Source organism: Austrofundulus limnaeus, unplaced genomic scaffold (genome assembly GCF_001266775.1).
Source record: "Austrofundulus limnaeus strain Quisiro unplaced genomic scaffold, Austrofundulus_limnaeus-1.0 Scaffold460, whole genome shotgun sequence".
NCBI lineage: Eukaryota > Metazoa > Chordata > Actinopteri > Cyprinodontiformes > Rivulidae > Austrofundulus > Austrofundulus limnaeus.
The window spans coordinates 405,280-420,831 of NW_013952862.1; the positions used below are offsets into that span (position 1 = coordinate 405,280).

The 15,552-nt window shown below is 41.0% G+C and overlaps 1 protein-coding gene across 2 annotated transcripts in view; it reads left to right on the forward strand.

Moving 5' to 3' along the window:
- galnt7 (UDP-N-acetyl-alpha-D-galactosamine: polypeptide N-acetylgalactosaminyltransferase 7) overlaps positions 1 to 15,552 on the forward strand; it is a gene marked incomplete at its 5' end in the record, with an annotated part of 34,332 nt that overhangs the window by 3,630 nt on the left and 15,150 nt on the right. Inside the window, 7 exon segments of one of the 2 annotated variants that reach the window (XM_014025178.1) lie at positions 339 to 654; positions 2,384 to 2,550; positions 3,021 to 3,151; positions 8,007 to 8,086; positions 10,858 to 11,040; positions 14,551 to 14,668; positions 14,758 to 14,880. In XM_014025178.1, coding sequence (XP_013880632.1) covers positions 339 to 654; positions 2,384 to 2,550; positions 3,021 to 3,151; positions 8,007 to 8,086; positions 10,858 to 11,040; positions 14,551 to 14,668; positions 14,758 to 14,880 — 1,118 coding nt within the window. 2 annotated transcript variants of the gene reach the window in all.

Genomic DNA, 15,552 nt, shown 5'->3' on the forward strand with positions numbered 1-15,552 from the left:
CATCATATGCTCTGTTTACATCATCAACATACACATCCTTCCAGTTTTTTTGTCTTTCAGTTTATCCAGAGCATTTTTATGTATTTATCATTTTCTTATTTTTTTTAAACAGTTTTTCAAAAATTAGTTTCAAAATTGCCTTAATATTAAATTATAAATTCTAAAAACTGGTAAATGGTCACTTGTATCAGTCATCAAAATCCCACTCATCACCTCTCCATTTCTTACATTTGTAGAAATATCAGTAACTGAAGCACTACATTATATTCCTTCAATATCAACACAGAAATAAGTGTAATTCTTTATAGTAACATCAATTTTTTGATTGTTGTTGTTAGATGGAGACAACCACCAGGAACCGGATCACCAACTTAACCAGAAGGAGGTYATTCAGCAGCAGTACGTGACATTCAGACCTCAAGCACATGCCTACAACAGCCCCTACTTAACTAAAGGTACYCTGGGAAACTTGGAGCCTAAGGAACCTGAACCTGAAGGGGTCCCCGGTGGTCCTGGAGAAGGAGCCAAGCCATTTGTCCTCGGTTCAGAGTACAAAGACTCTGTCCAAGCTTCCATCAAAGAGTTTGGCTTCAACATGGTGGCCAGTGATATGATCTCGTTGGACAGAACCATCAGTGATTTACGCCATGAAGAGTGAGTACTGCTTTGTACACTCGTCACACCTTTGCCACACGTTCTTTGAATCTTCTTTTATCAGCAGAGGCATGAGGGTTCATTGCCTAATGATTCAACCTGATTATATCTGTTAACTGTTGGGGGCATGTAAAACCCCTCCATACAACGTTTGTGAATATGTAAAGGTCATTTCAGCTAACCATCCACATGGTAACAATGTTTTGGGAGCCCCTATATGTTTTTTTTAAACTGGCTTCTAGTGTGACAAAATTCACAAGCCCTAATGTTTGTGGGTATGTGGAGGTATGTGTGGAGGACGTCACCACCACAAAGACAATAAGATACTACCCAAAGCAGAAACCCTTGCTGAATGCAGAGGTCTGGGCTCTGCTTAAGACCAGAAACGATGCATTCAGATCAGGAGATGCACAATCACCGAAGGCAGCAAGGAAAAACCTGACTGCAAGAGTTAAACAGACAAAAGCTGCATATKCCACCAAGATACAGGGTCACTTCACCACCCAGGACCCACGCTACATGTGGCAGAACATTAAATGCATCACAGACTAAAACACCAGAGGTGCACAGTGCCCTGACGACCCCTCCCTACCTGATGCTCTGAACAAGTTCTACAGCTGTTTCGAGGATCSCAGCGCATCACTCTYGRCCCTGGACCAGAAGAAGAGCCCATCATCGTGAGCCCAGCAGAAATGAKGAATACTCTCCAGAGGATAAACCCTCAAAAACATCTCAGGAAGAGTTCTGAAGGACTGTGCAGAAGAGCTTTCTGGCAGGCAGCTGTCCCCACCTGTCTTAAGACCACCACCATTATCCCCRTCCCAAAAACCTCMACAGYCACAAGCCTAAATGACTATCGGCCGGTAGTTCTGACCCCAAKAGTCATGAAGTGCTTTGAAAGACTRATCATGGCTCGGATTAAAGATTCCATCAGCACCACTGTCGACCCACACCAATACGCATACAGGAAGAACCGGTCCACTGAGGACACCATCTCCTCTAAGGTTCTCACGACTCTCACCCACCTGGAGAACAGAGACTCTTATGTGCGCCTGCTCTTCATGGACTTCTCATCAGCCTTCAACACCATCATCCCACAAACACTGGTCCAAAAACTGCTCTCCCTTGGACTGAGCTCATCCCTCTGTCACTGGGTGCTGGATTTTCTGATGGACAGGCCGCAGTCTGTGAGAATCAGCTACATGTCCTCATCCTCCATCACTCTCAGCACAGGCTCCCCCCCAGGGCTGCGTGTTGAGCCCCCTCCTGTTCACATTGCTCACATATGACTTCTCAGCAGAACATCCAGGCTGTCAGATAGTGCAATGTGAGGATGGCACAGCTGTAGTTGGCTGCATCACCAACAATGATGAGTCTGGCTACAGGCAGGAGGTGGAACATCTGGAGCATTGGTGCAGGCATAACAACCTCTGCATCAATGTGAAGAAGATGAAGGAGATGATCGTGACGTCAGCCTAAAACCATAAACAAAAGGCCTATAGTGGAGATCATGTGTGGGATATAGTTAGCTATTCAGACACCAATAAATGAAATATGTCAATAACAGGACTTTACTTATATCTATGTAAGTGTTTTGTTGGGTTCTAATGGCATTCTTATTAGTCCAAATTAAGTTCAAATTAATTCTGCTAAAATTTAGCAGTAATTATGTAGTCCACTGAATTTCAGAATGATTGTTAATAATTGACTCTCTTGGTCTTTTTTTCAGGTGTAAGTACTGGAACTATGATGATCGGCTGCTGACGTCCAGTGTGATAATAGTTTTCCATAATGAGGGCTGGTCTACACTCATGAGGACTGTCCACAGTGTCATTAAAAGGACTCCCAGACGATACTTGGCTGAGATCGTCTTGATAGATGACTTCAGCAACAAAGGTGTGTTTAATTTCCTTTCATAAAAAGGTCTACACATAATCCCGAACAAGTGTACAGACTTAAAACAAAAACAAACAAAACATGGGTGACTCCTAGCTTAATCATAAAAAGTAAAAAGACTTTACTAAGAAGTATTTGCATTTCCTCTTTTATATTATTGCATTTCGCACACAGCCCTTGGGTAGATTTTCAGTTTGGCCCACTCAGGTAAAAGGTTGGGCACCCAAGTTTAGATAAAAGCTAAAATTACCGAAACCATATCTAAATGCCAAAATTACTAATGAATTACTGAAAGCATGCTAAAATATGTGTAGGGAAAGAAACTGTAACCAGGAAAGCAAGAGTATAAATGCTGAATCTGCATTTACATAATAACAAATTAAATCAATAAACCAAAACTCTTCTTCATTCTGTTCTAATGAAAAATGAGATACTCTATAAACAAAGTGTTTATGTGTGTTTGTCTGCAGCCCATCTGAAAGAGCGCTTGGAAGAGTACATCAAGCAATGGAACGGTTTGGTAAAACTCTTCAGGAATGATAAAAGAGAAGGACTGATACAAGCAAGGAGTATTGGAGCCAAGAAGGCCACTAAAGGACAGGTATTATCTCTTGTTAAGACCCTGTCATAACATTTTAGACAACTTGTGAAAATTGTGTCCAATGTTTGAAGATGTCTACATTGAAGATGGAATTTAAAAAATCACCTGGAATCCGCTTTTGGATGTATACATACTGCAATGCTGACGATTAGACCAAATTTTTAATCTATATTCAAATCCCAGCCTGGGGACCTTTCAGGGTGGAGTTTGCATGTTCTCTCTGGCTTCCTTCCACAGACCAAAAACATGACTGTTAGGTTAATTGATAACTCTAAATTGTCCCTAGGTGTGAGTGACAGAGTGAATGGTTGTCTGTCTCGTTTGCGACCTGTCCAGGGTGTACCCCGCCCCTCGCTCTGTGACTGCTGGATATGGGCACCAGTGAACCCTGTGACCCTGAAAAGAAGAAGCATGTATAAATAATGGATGGATGAGTTATTTAGTCAAACAATTTTCTTTCCTAAGTTGGCATAAGTTGTCTAAAATGTTAAAGTATGACAGGGCCTTTAATGAAATTTTATGGAAATCTCTTTATTTATCCACAAGGGGCAGTTTGAAAGCATGAAAAGTAGCTTAAAATCCACTCACATAAAGAGGAAACTCAATCACTGCACATTTCTAAAAGTCATGGTAAAAACATAAATAACACTCTACAAGCTTTAATATAGTAGCCAAGTGCAAATTTGTTTTCAACTTTGAATGGTAAAAAAAGAGAAGAAATAGGTAGTTTGACAAACTGAGAGCCTCCCCAGCTTTTGTAAGATGGTTGGAACAGGTTTGTTTCCACCAAAAATGATTATTTGCAACTGGGCTGACCTTTTTATAATGATTTCACAAACCAATCCCATGTGTTGTTCAATGTCTTACAACAAATAGTCTTCACTTTTACCCATTGAAGCAGCAATTTCCTACCATGAGTTCAGCGCCATTTGATTGTCTTTGTGATGTCTAATGGAGGGATCGTATTAATGCCGTACAGGCCATCCTCAAGTGCACCATCTGATTTGAAGTGAGTGTGGCACATGCATTTTACACCAAGTTGGAAAAATTGGTAGGTGCACAACCACACGTGGTGACACTTAGGCCTGTCAAAATAAACAATAAATCAATTAATCGTATGATAAATTAAATTCCATCCATTATTTTCCACTTTATCCGAAGTCGGGTTGCGGGAGCAGTAGCTTGAGCAGGGAAGCCCAGACCTCTCTTTCCCCAGCCACCTCTTCCAGCTCTTCTGGGAGGACTCTAAAGCTTTCATAGGCCAGTCAAGAGACATAGTCTCTCCAGCATGTCCTGGGTCTTCTTCGGGGTCTCCTCCCAGTTTGACATGTCTGAAGCACCTGTCTAGGGAGGCATCCAGGAGGCATCCTCACTAGMTGCCCAAACCACCTCAACTGGCTCCTCTCGATGTGGAGGAGCAACAGCTCTACTCTGAGTCTCTCCTGGATAACTGAACTTCTTACCCTATCGCTAAGGGAGAGTTCAGCTACCCTGCGGTGAAAACTCTTTTCGACCAATTGTATCCATAATCTTATTCTTTCGGTCACAACCTAGAGCTCATGACCATAGATGAGGATTGGAACGTAGACCGGCTGGTAAATCAAGAGCTTCGGTACAGAGTTAGCAAAACTGCAGAAGCTGCACCGATCTGTTTGTCAATCTCACGTTTCATTCTTCCTTCACTCGTGAACAAGACCCCAAGATACTTGAACTCCTCCACTTGAGGCAGAACTTCACACCCACCCTTTTCCGACTGAGGACCATGAACTCAGATTTGGAGATGCTGATCCTCATCCAAGCTGCTTCACACTCAGCTGTGAACCGCTCCAGTGAGAGCTGAAGATCCTGGCACAATAATGCCAACAGAACCACATCATCTGCAAACAGCAGAGATGAAATCCTGAGGCCACCGAACYGGACTCCTTCCGCCGCCTGGCTGCACCGAGAAATTCTGTCCATGTAAGTTATGAACAGAATCGGTGACAATGGGCAGCCCTGGTAGAGTTCAGCTCCCACTCTGAAGGGGTCTGACTTACTGCGGGCAATGCGAACCAAACTCTTGCCCCTCTTGTATAGTGACTGAATGGCCCGTAACAACGGACCCACAATCCCATACCCGCATAGCACCCCCCCACAATGTACCTCGAGGAACATGGTTGAATGCCTTCTCCAAGTCTACAAAACACATGTAGACTGGRTTAGCAAACTTCCATGACCCCTCGAGGACCCTAGTGAGGGTAAAGAGTTGGGGAATTGAGGAGGATAAAAAAGACAATAATTTTAATTTGCCTGCTTTTTTGTTTTCTTTGTTTCTCACTCTTTTTTACTTTTTACGGTACGTTCACACCAAACAGGTTTTGAGCATCAGGTTTACATGCAAAGTCTATGGTGGATGTGCATCAAGCAGCATCAGGAAGTGCTGCGGCGCGTCTAGTGCGATTTGAGTTGTGCAATTTGAATGATAATTGTGCGCAATGAAAGTGAGACCTGGAGGGGCGTGGTTAGGAGGAATGGCCCCCCGATCTGAACCTGAGCGGTGTTTTGTTATTGGACTTCTTTGTTTGTCATGAATTGTCCATTACGAACACCATGTTCAAACATAAGGGTGTCCATATGTGCTCTTGGCACCAGGACACCCTAGGCCGCAGTTTGATGATCGACTTTGTTGTCATTTCATCTGTTCTGTGGCTGCATGTCTTTGACACTCGGGTGAAGAGAGGGGCGGAGCTGTCAACTGACCACTACCTGGTGGTGAGTTGGCTCTGATGGTGGGGGAGGATGCCGGTCAGACCTGGCAGACGCAAATGTATAGTCAGGGTCTGCTGGGAGCGTCTGGCAGAGTCTCCCGTCAGACTGAGTTTTAACTCACACGCCACCTCCAGGAGAACTTTGAACACGTTCTAGGGTAGGTTGGGGACATTGACTCTGAGTGGGCCATGTTCCGTGCTTCTATTGTTGAGGGGGCTTACCTGAGCTGTGGCTGTAATGTTGTCTGTGTCTGTCATGGCAGCAACCCTCGAACCCCCGCTGGTGGACACCGGCAGTGAGGGATGATGTCAGGTTGAAGAAGGAGTCCTATCAGGTCTTTTTGGCTTGTGGGACTCTGGTAGCAGCTGATAGGTATCGGCAGTCCATGCGGATTGTGGCTCGGGTGGTCGCTGAGGCAAAAACCTGGGCATGGGAGGAGTTTAGAGAGGCTGGGCGGGAAAGTGGTTCGCCACCAACACTGTTTATGGTGAGGATGATGCACTGCTGACCTCAACTCGGGACGTTGTGGGTCAGTGGGCGGAACACTTTGAAGACCTCCTCAATCCTACCGACACGTCTTCCCACAAGGAAACAGAACCTGGGGACTCTGGGTCGGACTCTCTAATCTTCGGTGTTGAGGTCACCAAGGTAGTTAAAAAGCTCCTCTGTGGCAAGGCACCGGGGGTGGATGAGATTCACCCGGAGTTAGGGTTGCACTGGTTGATGCGACTCTATAATATTGCGTGAACAGCGGGGGCAGTTCCCCTGGATTGGCAGACCCGGGTGGGGGGTTGGGGGGAGGGGTGTCACACTTCTAAGCCACCCTGGTAAGGTCTATTCAGGGGTCCTGGAGAGGAGGGTCTATTGGATAGTCAAATCTTGGATTCAGGAAGAGCAGTGTGGTTTTTGTCCTGGTTGTGGAACAACGGACTAGCGCGCATCATAAAAAGGAAGGTGCGCCAAAGAAGGCCCAAGGCGATTGAACAGTTAGAGGCCTGTATTAGACATGAATGGGAGCGCATTCCTTTTTTAAACTTGAGAAACTGGTCTCCTCTGTCCCCAGATGTCTGTTGAGTGTTGTAAGAAGAAGGGGGGATGCCACACAGTGGTAAAAAATGGCCTTGTCCCAACTTTTTTGGGATWTGTTGACGCCATGAAATTTTGAAATAACATATTGTTCCCTTAAAATGAAACATTCTCTCAGTTTAAACTTTTGATCTGTGATTTGTGTTCTATTCTGAATAAAATATTAGATCTTGGCACCTCCACATCATTGTGTTCAGTTTTTATTCACAATTTGTTTAGTGTSCCAAMTTTTTTGGAATCCGCTTTGTACATAAGTTTACATTAAAATTTATGTAAACAGGGGTTGTTATATCATTATATTAGTTTAAACTGGTCTCCAACAATATTATCGTTTATCGCAAAAATTTTTGAGGCAATTTATCGTCCAGTAAATATTGTTATTGTGACAGGTTGATGCGACACCACATGGCGTCAGCCTCCTGGACAGAAACTGGAAGTTGGTTCCACAAGAGAGGAGCTTGATAACTGAAAGCTCTGCCTCCCATTCTACTTTTAGAAACTCGAGGAACCACAAGTAAACCTGCAGTCTGAGAATGAAGTGCTCTGTTAGGAAAGTATGGAGCAATAAGATCTGTGATATAAGATGGAGCTTGGTTGTTGAGAGCTTTGTATGTTAKAAGTAAGATTTTAAATTCTATTAACGGGGAGCCAGTGGAGAGAAGCTAAAACTGGAGAAATACTGTATGATCTCTCCTTCCAACTCTCATTAGAACTCTAGCAGCAGCATTTTGGATCAACTGAAGACTTCTTAAAGAGTGTTTTGGACATCCAGATAACAAAGAATTGCAGTAGTCCAGCTTTTTAGCTTTTTACCCTGATACCAAGCACACTCGCACAGCCTATTCCTGGTACAGAAATCCAACAACAGACATTTCTAATGGGGTGGTTGAGTCACCCCAAACAGAATATCACTCAACTTGAAAATGTAGTTGTTAGTTGACTAGTTACTTAAGTATGAATAGTGTTTTTCCTTCAATGTCCTAAAGAGAGACCTCTACATGTGTGTATTCTCATATTGTAGGTTCTGATCTACCTGGATGCTCATTGTGAGGTTGGAATCAACTGGTACGCTCCATTGGTTGCACCCATTTCAAAAGATAGGTAAGATGTGCTCACATATAAATCTGATTGAAAAAGTTATTCCACTATCTTTGTATCAAAATTCATTAACCTTTTTAGCACATCTTATTTCATTTTGAGAGACAGAGTATGAATGTTTGTTTATGTTTATTTTAGAATAATTTTTTCTAGGGATGCACCGATATGAAAATTTCAGCCGATATCGATATCCAATATAATTATTGCTGTTATAGCCGATAACTGATATTTACCAATATTACACAAACACACAAATTATATTATACATATATGCACAAACACACTTGTGTCTTTTTATGATACCATAAATAAAGGACCAGACCACTGACATGGCTCTACTTCAGTTATTCCTGGCCGCAGAGCGTCACCATAACTATCATGATCATACAGATGCCAATCAACCAACCATCTCCCCTCCCAAAACAGAAACACAAAGCTAAGAAGTGGGAAATCAGTATCGGATATTAGTAACGGGTCAGTTTTACTTATCGGACAGATACCGATATTCTAAAAAAGGACCATTATTGGCCGATAAAATGCTGATATACTGTGAATCCCTAATTTTTTTCTGATTTGGATGGGGTTGAACCCATAAGGTTGTAAATCTTAATATCTGTCCAACAGATACATATATAAACAATCTTAGATTTTCTGTCTGGTGTTGATTTGCTCAGAGTCAGGTGTATGTTGGGTATCTAATCTGACTCTAATCACCACTAAAAAATAATCTCTTCACAGTCTAAAATGACAAATTACACAATACAGTTAATTTATTTAAAGGGATCCCCGATTAGTTGTAGCATTAGACTTTATTTAATAAACATTTATTTTAACTGTAAAATAAAGACTGTAAAAATACTGTAGGCTGTTTAGTTTTTACTATWTTTAAAATAAAAGTTTAAAAATATATTACATGGATGGGGCCATTTCATTTACACACAAAGCATTCTGGGTAAATGATGACGTGGATAGGTCCTCGGTGCGAGGCTGCTAGCGAGCTATATCCACCCTGAAGGTTAATCTTGGACAATATCTGATGATCGACTCTTTTAAATGAAACCAGAGAGCGTTGACCGAGAGGAGAAGGTAGAAATGACTCAGCCTGGAACTGAAAATATGGATGGAGGACCTCAGTTTAGCTTGTTTGTCGTGCTAGCACTGAGCTAATACATATAAGGCAATGGCTGTGTCCAAAACGACAGGCCGGGTCCTCCGGAGGACCCAGACTCCCCGGTCTCGGCGGGTCGGGTCCTTGGTAGACCGGGAAGACCGGAAAAAAAGAGGCTGTGAATATGGACGGTCTCGCCTCCCCTCCTTACCCCGGCGTACGTCATGTCACCTAGCAACTGTGACGACGCTAAACAAGCAAACTTAAATCAAAACTAGAAAAWTATCAATACATTAGCATTATTAATATCACAAAACTATAAAATTAACTTAAAAGTATCATTTGAAGAACTAATTGACCCGCCGTAGGTTCATGTTTATTTCGTGTTTTTTATGACGAAAAAATAATATTTAAAAACATGTCCATACAAATGATAAAAGTATTAGAATTACAACCGCTAATTTTTTTAAATTTTTAAAACACCATATTTTTATTTAAAATGAATTCTTTTCTCTCGCTTTGTCCGCCATTACTAGCTTAAAAAAATCTCCGGTCGGGCCGCAATGCATTATGGGATATGGTGGGCCGGGAACGATCCATCGGACCTGTCCTTCGATTCGTGGAAAAAGAAGGACGTATTTGTCGGACGCATCGGAGGAGTCTTCCGTTTTGGACGTCCTTCGTCGCTGTGACGTATGCGGCCGACAAATTCGACCTTCGGAGGACCCGTCCTGCCGTTTTGGACACAGCCAATATAGCGTTGGCGCTAGCGCAAAGGCTAACAGGCTAAGCTGAGGTTCTTCTTCCATGAAGCAGCTCTGTTGTCCTCCATCCATATTTTCAGTTCCAGGCTGAGTCATTTCTACCTTCTCCTCTCTGTCAACGCTCTCTGGTTTCATTTAAAAGAGTCGATCATCAGATATTGTCCAAGATTAACCTTCAGGGTGGATATAGCTCGCTAGCAGCCTCGCACCGAGGACCTATCTACGTCATCATTTACCCAGAATGCTTTGTGTGCAAATAAAATGGCCCCGTCCGTGTAATATATTTTTAAACTTTTAGTTTAAAAATTATAAATACTGAATGGCCTACAGTATTGGTTATTTTACAGTTAAAATATATGTTTATCAAATAAATTCTACTGTTACAACTATTCATGGATCCCTTTAAACCGCCATTTTCTCACTTGGTGTGTGTTCACTGTTGTACTTGCCTTCAAGGTTTTATCCCAACAATAAAGGCAAAAGTTGGCTAGAATTTGTCGCTGACCTGACAGTAATGGTCCATGAAGGCATCTTTTTCACCTCTTCCTCTGTGAAGTAATTCTAAATCTTTTTGGCCGCAAAGGGCCCATATCCACAGAACCTTGGATTGCCTGGTCCAACACTCCACAAAGATAATTAAGTAGGTACGAAGACACCAGTGCAAGTACATCCATAGTTGTGGTTTGTTGGAGTGACGATGGGTGAAACTAAGGAAGTTAGCCTATTGCCCAATCCTAATACAATCACTCTGTAATTATTGATGTTAATGTCTACATAAATGTAGCTCTGTTGAACTTAATTTTAATATGTTCTAACATCAAGTTCATGCAGAGAGGTTTGTGTGTATAAGTTTGTAAAGCAACATTACCAAGGTTTGTGTGTGTGTTTGTGTCTGTATGTAGGACAGTTTGCACAGTACCACTGATAGATTATATAGATGGTAATGAGTACAGTATGGAGCCGCAGCAGGGTGGTGATGAAGATGGTCTGGCTAGAGGAGCGTGGGACTGGAGCCTGCTCTGGAAGAGAGTACCACTTAGCCAAAGAGAGAAGGCCCAAAGAAAATATATCACCCAGCCTTACCGGTATATATTTGTTCAAACTCATCCCTGATTTTTTTTTTCTGTCTCCATCTCCCATCTCTTCATCCCACCTGTTCTATCCTACACTGTCTTGTTGTGCACTCTCATGTCTCTGTGATGTTTGCTGTCTGTAATCTTCCCACACCTACACCATCCCTACAACTCTTTCCCCATGTATCGTGTATGCTCGTCCTGCATCCGTTCTGTCAGAACCGTCTGTACGGTGCCTTTGATCGACTCCATCCATGGCCAGAGGTTCAACATCGAGCCCCAAGGTGGAGGAGACGAAAACGATTTTGCTAGAGGAGCCTGGGATTGGAGCATGCTCTGGAAGAGAATTCCTCTGGGGGACAGGGAAAAAAAACTCAGAAAAACTAAAACTGAGCCATATAGGTACAGAAAACCAATGTCTCCTGACCAACGCAGACATTGTCCACACAGATAACAAACAGACATCTTTTCAATGATGTGTTGACATCAGTGCTGTTTCCAGTTTCTGTTAATATTTTAGAAGTGCATCTAATGTACTGTCATCATAACTAACCAACTAAACACATTATTTTAGCTATTGCCTATTTTCTTGTGTGCCAGTCCAATGTTAGAAATTTTGGACATTCATTGTATTGGCCTCATTCATTTTACACTAATGTGACTCACATTTAGACTGTAAATCCTTCTTTTGTATGGAGAGCCGTTTTATTCAAAATACAATAAATAAATAAATAAATAAATAAAGTATTAATAAATATTCCATCAAATACGTAAATGTCCCCATAGGAAAAAAAATAATATATTATAGGCCTAATACATTTTTAGCATGTCTTTTATTTATTTATTTATTGATTTATTGTAATTTTATTTTATGACACTTTTATTTTGTAAAGCTACTTTACATATTTCAGGGACTTTTATTTTGAACTCCCTTTTTATTTCATGCCATTTTACTATTTCATGGCGTTTAATTTCATGGTCCAATATGCAAATGAGGGGGCGGAGTTCTCGCTGTGGTTTGGGATTCAGGAAATGATCTGTTTCACCACCAGAGGGAGATATTCCCCTGCCTGTCCTTTCTTCATAATTAAACATTCATTTTTATAAATAAAACACAGACATAAGTCCATAAATGAGTTGAATGACGTCACTCTGTGATTATAAAGGCTTTGCAGAGATGGTGGCTTTTGGCCAAATAGCCCCGATCACTCAGATTTAAAAATAATGATTTTTTTTCCGGGTAGATCAGAGCTTTTTTGGCTAAGCCGAATTGTTAACCATCTTTCCAAATGTATGKYGTTCAAGTTTCGTGCARCTAGCCCMTTCCTGTCTCAAATTAAGGCTAAAATGGTCTGTTTTCAAGTAGAGTTCTGTCGCTGCAGAGAACTCTAGTAAAACAGCCTGAAATAGTAAAACGGCATGAAATAAAAAGGGAGTTCAAAATAAAAGTCCCTGAAATATGTTAAGTAGCTTTACAAAATAAAATTGTCACAAAATAAAACAATATGTAATAAATAAATAAATAAAAAGACATGCTAAAAATGTATTAGGCCTATAATATATTATTTTTTTTGTTTTTTTGTTTTTTTCATTGGGGACATTTATGTATTTGATGGAATATTTATTAATACTTAACTAAATACATTGTTTATTTATTTAATTATATATTTATTTATTGTATTTTGAATAAAACGGCTCTCCATACTTTTGACCTTTTTATATGATCAGCCAATTTTACACACAGAAACTTGAAGGACAGTGTCAACATGACAATATTATGTTTAACAGACAGGCTTATTGGTTTTTGATCTGTTTTTGGGTCTTTATCTCTGGTCTACAGGTTGTTGTTGGTTTTTCAGGTGCAAGTCCAGTTTTGGACTGTAACATCACTTCCTCCATCTTCTCCCACTTTTATTATCATATGTTGTAATTGAACTGTTTGTGTTTGCATCACTTGAAGCATTTTCCTGTTGCATGTTGGCATGATGTTCCTCTGATTCTCTCATGGTTGTTGGGATGATTTCTCACAGACACATAAAGTTTTGGTGACAGTGGCTGCAGAATGCATTAAGTTCTCCTTCACGTTTTACAGTTTTGTGCAGACTGGTGCTACATGCTAGTATAGATTTAGGTTCAGTAGACATGATGCTACAATTCAGTTCAGTTTATAAACTGATGATACACAAGGCCTCATATATACATAGGTTCGGCTGAAGTGTGTCTCCAGGTTCCAACCACACATGAACCAACCTCAATCCTGCAGTTTTTTGATGGTTCCGAGTTGAAGCAGCACGCTTACGCGTTTGACGTCAGCCGGWTGGAAAAAAAAATTCTTCCAGCTGATCTGCGCAGACAGAGGATGCATCGCTTCAGTTCTCCAATAAACAGTTTTAAATGACTAATATATTGCATGCTTTCTTACCGAAGCCCTACCATAAACTTAAGAAAAATGACCAAGAAGCAGCAGAACTTGCAGTCCACAACAACTTTTTATTTTAACACCATGAGTCAAACGTCTCTTTTTATAAAGCACTTCCTCAAACCGCGACGAAATGTGGTATGGGTTGAAAGCAATTTGTTCTGCCACTAGATGGCAGTATTGTGCAAGAATGGCTCGTGTTATTACTGGAAGTATATAATCTGGTGAACTGAGCACATTTTGCGGATCTATTTAGCTTCCGCTAAAATGTTCATGACGTGTGCTTTAGAACTTGCGGAACTAAATAAAATAACTAGCACTTTAGATTTTGTGGAACTAAAGAAAATAACTAGCACTTTAGAATTTGCGGAACTAAAGAAAATAACTAGCACTTTAGACTTTGCGGAACTAAAGAAAATAACTAGCACTTTAGAATTTGCGGAACTAACTTTTGAGTTAGCGCTGCCCACCACTGCTCAGCCTCAATGGAGGTTGCATTTAAAATGTGCACGACCACGCAAAAAATGGTATTGGTTCAGGGTATCGGGGCAATTTGAACAAGTACAAGTACTTGTAAAGATGTTGATATTGGGTCTTATACAGTACCATCATATCTTTCATTTGTCCAGTATTGGTATTGATATATCCCTAAAATAAAGATTTACATTCTACCAAACATCTAAGTTCCTCTGAATTTACAGTACCGTAATTACTGTATGAAAATAAATTTGTGCGTGAAGTTGTAACATTTTTTCAAGCTCAGAATGGAAGGCTGCCAGGTGCGCAACAGCAGCTTCACGCACACACAGTCACTTCTTTTTTGTGCGTGACAAACACATTTTTACATTCCACTACTTATTACTTTCCTAAATACTAAAGACTTTGTTCCTTGCTAAACTGACTTCTTAAACATGAAATAAAACTGCAGATTACATAGATTATAATTGATTTAGATGTACCTGTAGCATCAGCTGCAATATAATCAAGCTGCAGAAAATGAAGGAGGTCTAAGTGCTTTCTGAAGCTGCTGTGTATTGTACTCCAGCTGTTCAATCATGAGCTTACACCTCTGCTTGTGGATGTGTGTTTATATACACCTGTAGGTCTCCAGCGATGGCAGGTGGTCTGTTTGCAATAGAGAGAGATTTCTTCTTTGAGCTTGGTCTTTATGACCCTGGACTACAGATATGGGGAGGAGAAAATTTTGAAATATCATACAAGGTAGATATTGATCAGTCTGTATTCAAATAGTTGCCAACTGCAAGATTAAGTTGATGCCTCTTTATTTTTATTTTTGAATGTGTGTATAGATCTGGCAGTGTGGTGGCCAGCTGCTCTTTGTTCCATGTTCTCGTGTTGGCCACATCTACAGACTTCAGGGATGGCAAGGAAACCCTCCACCTGCACATGTGGGATCCTCGCCCACTTTGAAGGTAAGACTGCACAACCTTGAAACTCCAAAAACACATTTATAGAAATAACAGTAAATTGTTAGTCTTTAAACGATATATATCTATCTCTCTCTATACATATACACACAGTGTGATGGCTTGGGCATGCATGGCTGCCCATGCCACTGGGTCACTAGTGTTTATTGATGATGTGACACAGGACAGAAGCAGCCCAATGAATTCTGAGGTATTCAGAGCCAGACTGTGTGCTCAGATCAGCCAAACTGATTGGTCTGTTTCATAATACAGATGGACAATGAGCCAAAACATAAAGCCAAAGCAACCCAAGAGTTTATTAAAGCAAAGAAGTGGAATATTCTTGAATGRCCAAGTCAGTCACCTGATCTCAACCCAATTGAGCATTTCACTTGTTAAAGAATAAACTTCAGACAGAAAGGCCCACAAACTAGCAGCAACTGAAAACCTCTGCAGTGAAGGCCTGGCAGAGCATTAAAAGGAGGAAACACAGCGTCAGTTGACGTCCATGAGTTCAAGACTTCAGGCAGTCATTGTCAATAAAGGGTTTTCAACCAAGTACTAGAAATGAACATTTTATTTACAATTCTTTCATTTGTGTCCTGATGCATCTCAGTAATCCAGGTAAAAAATCAAAAAGAAAAAAATTGTATAGGTCCTCTGGACGGGTTCTTCTCT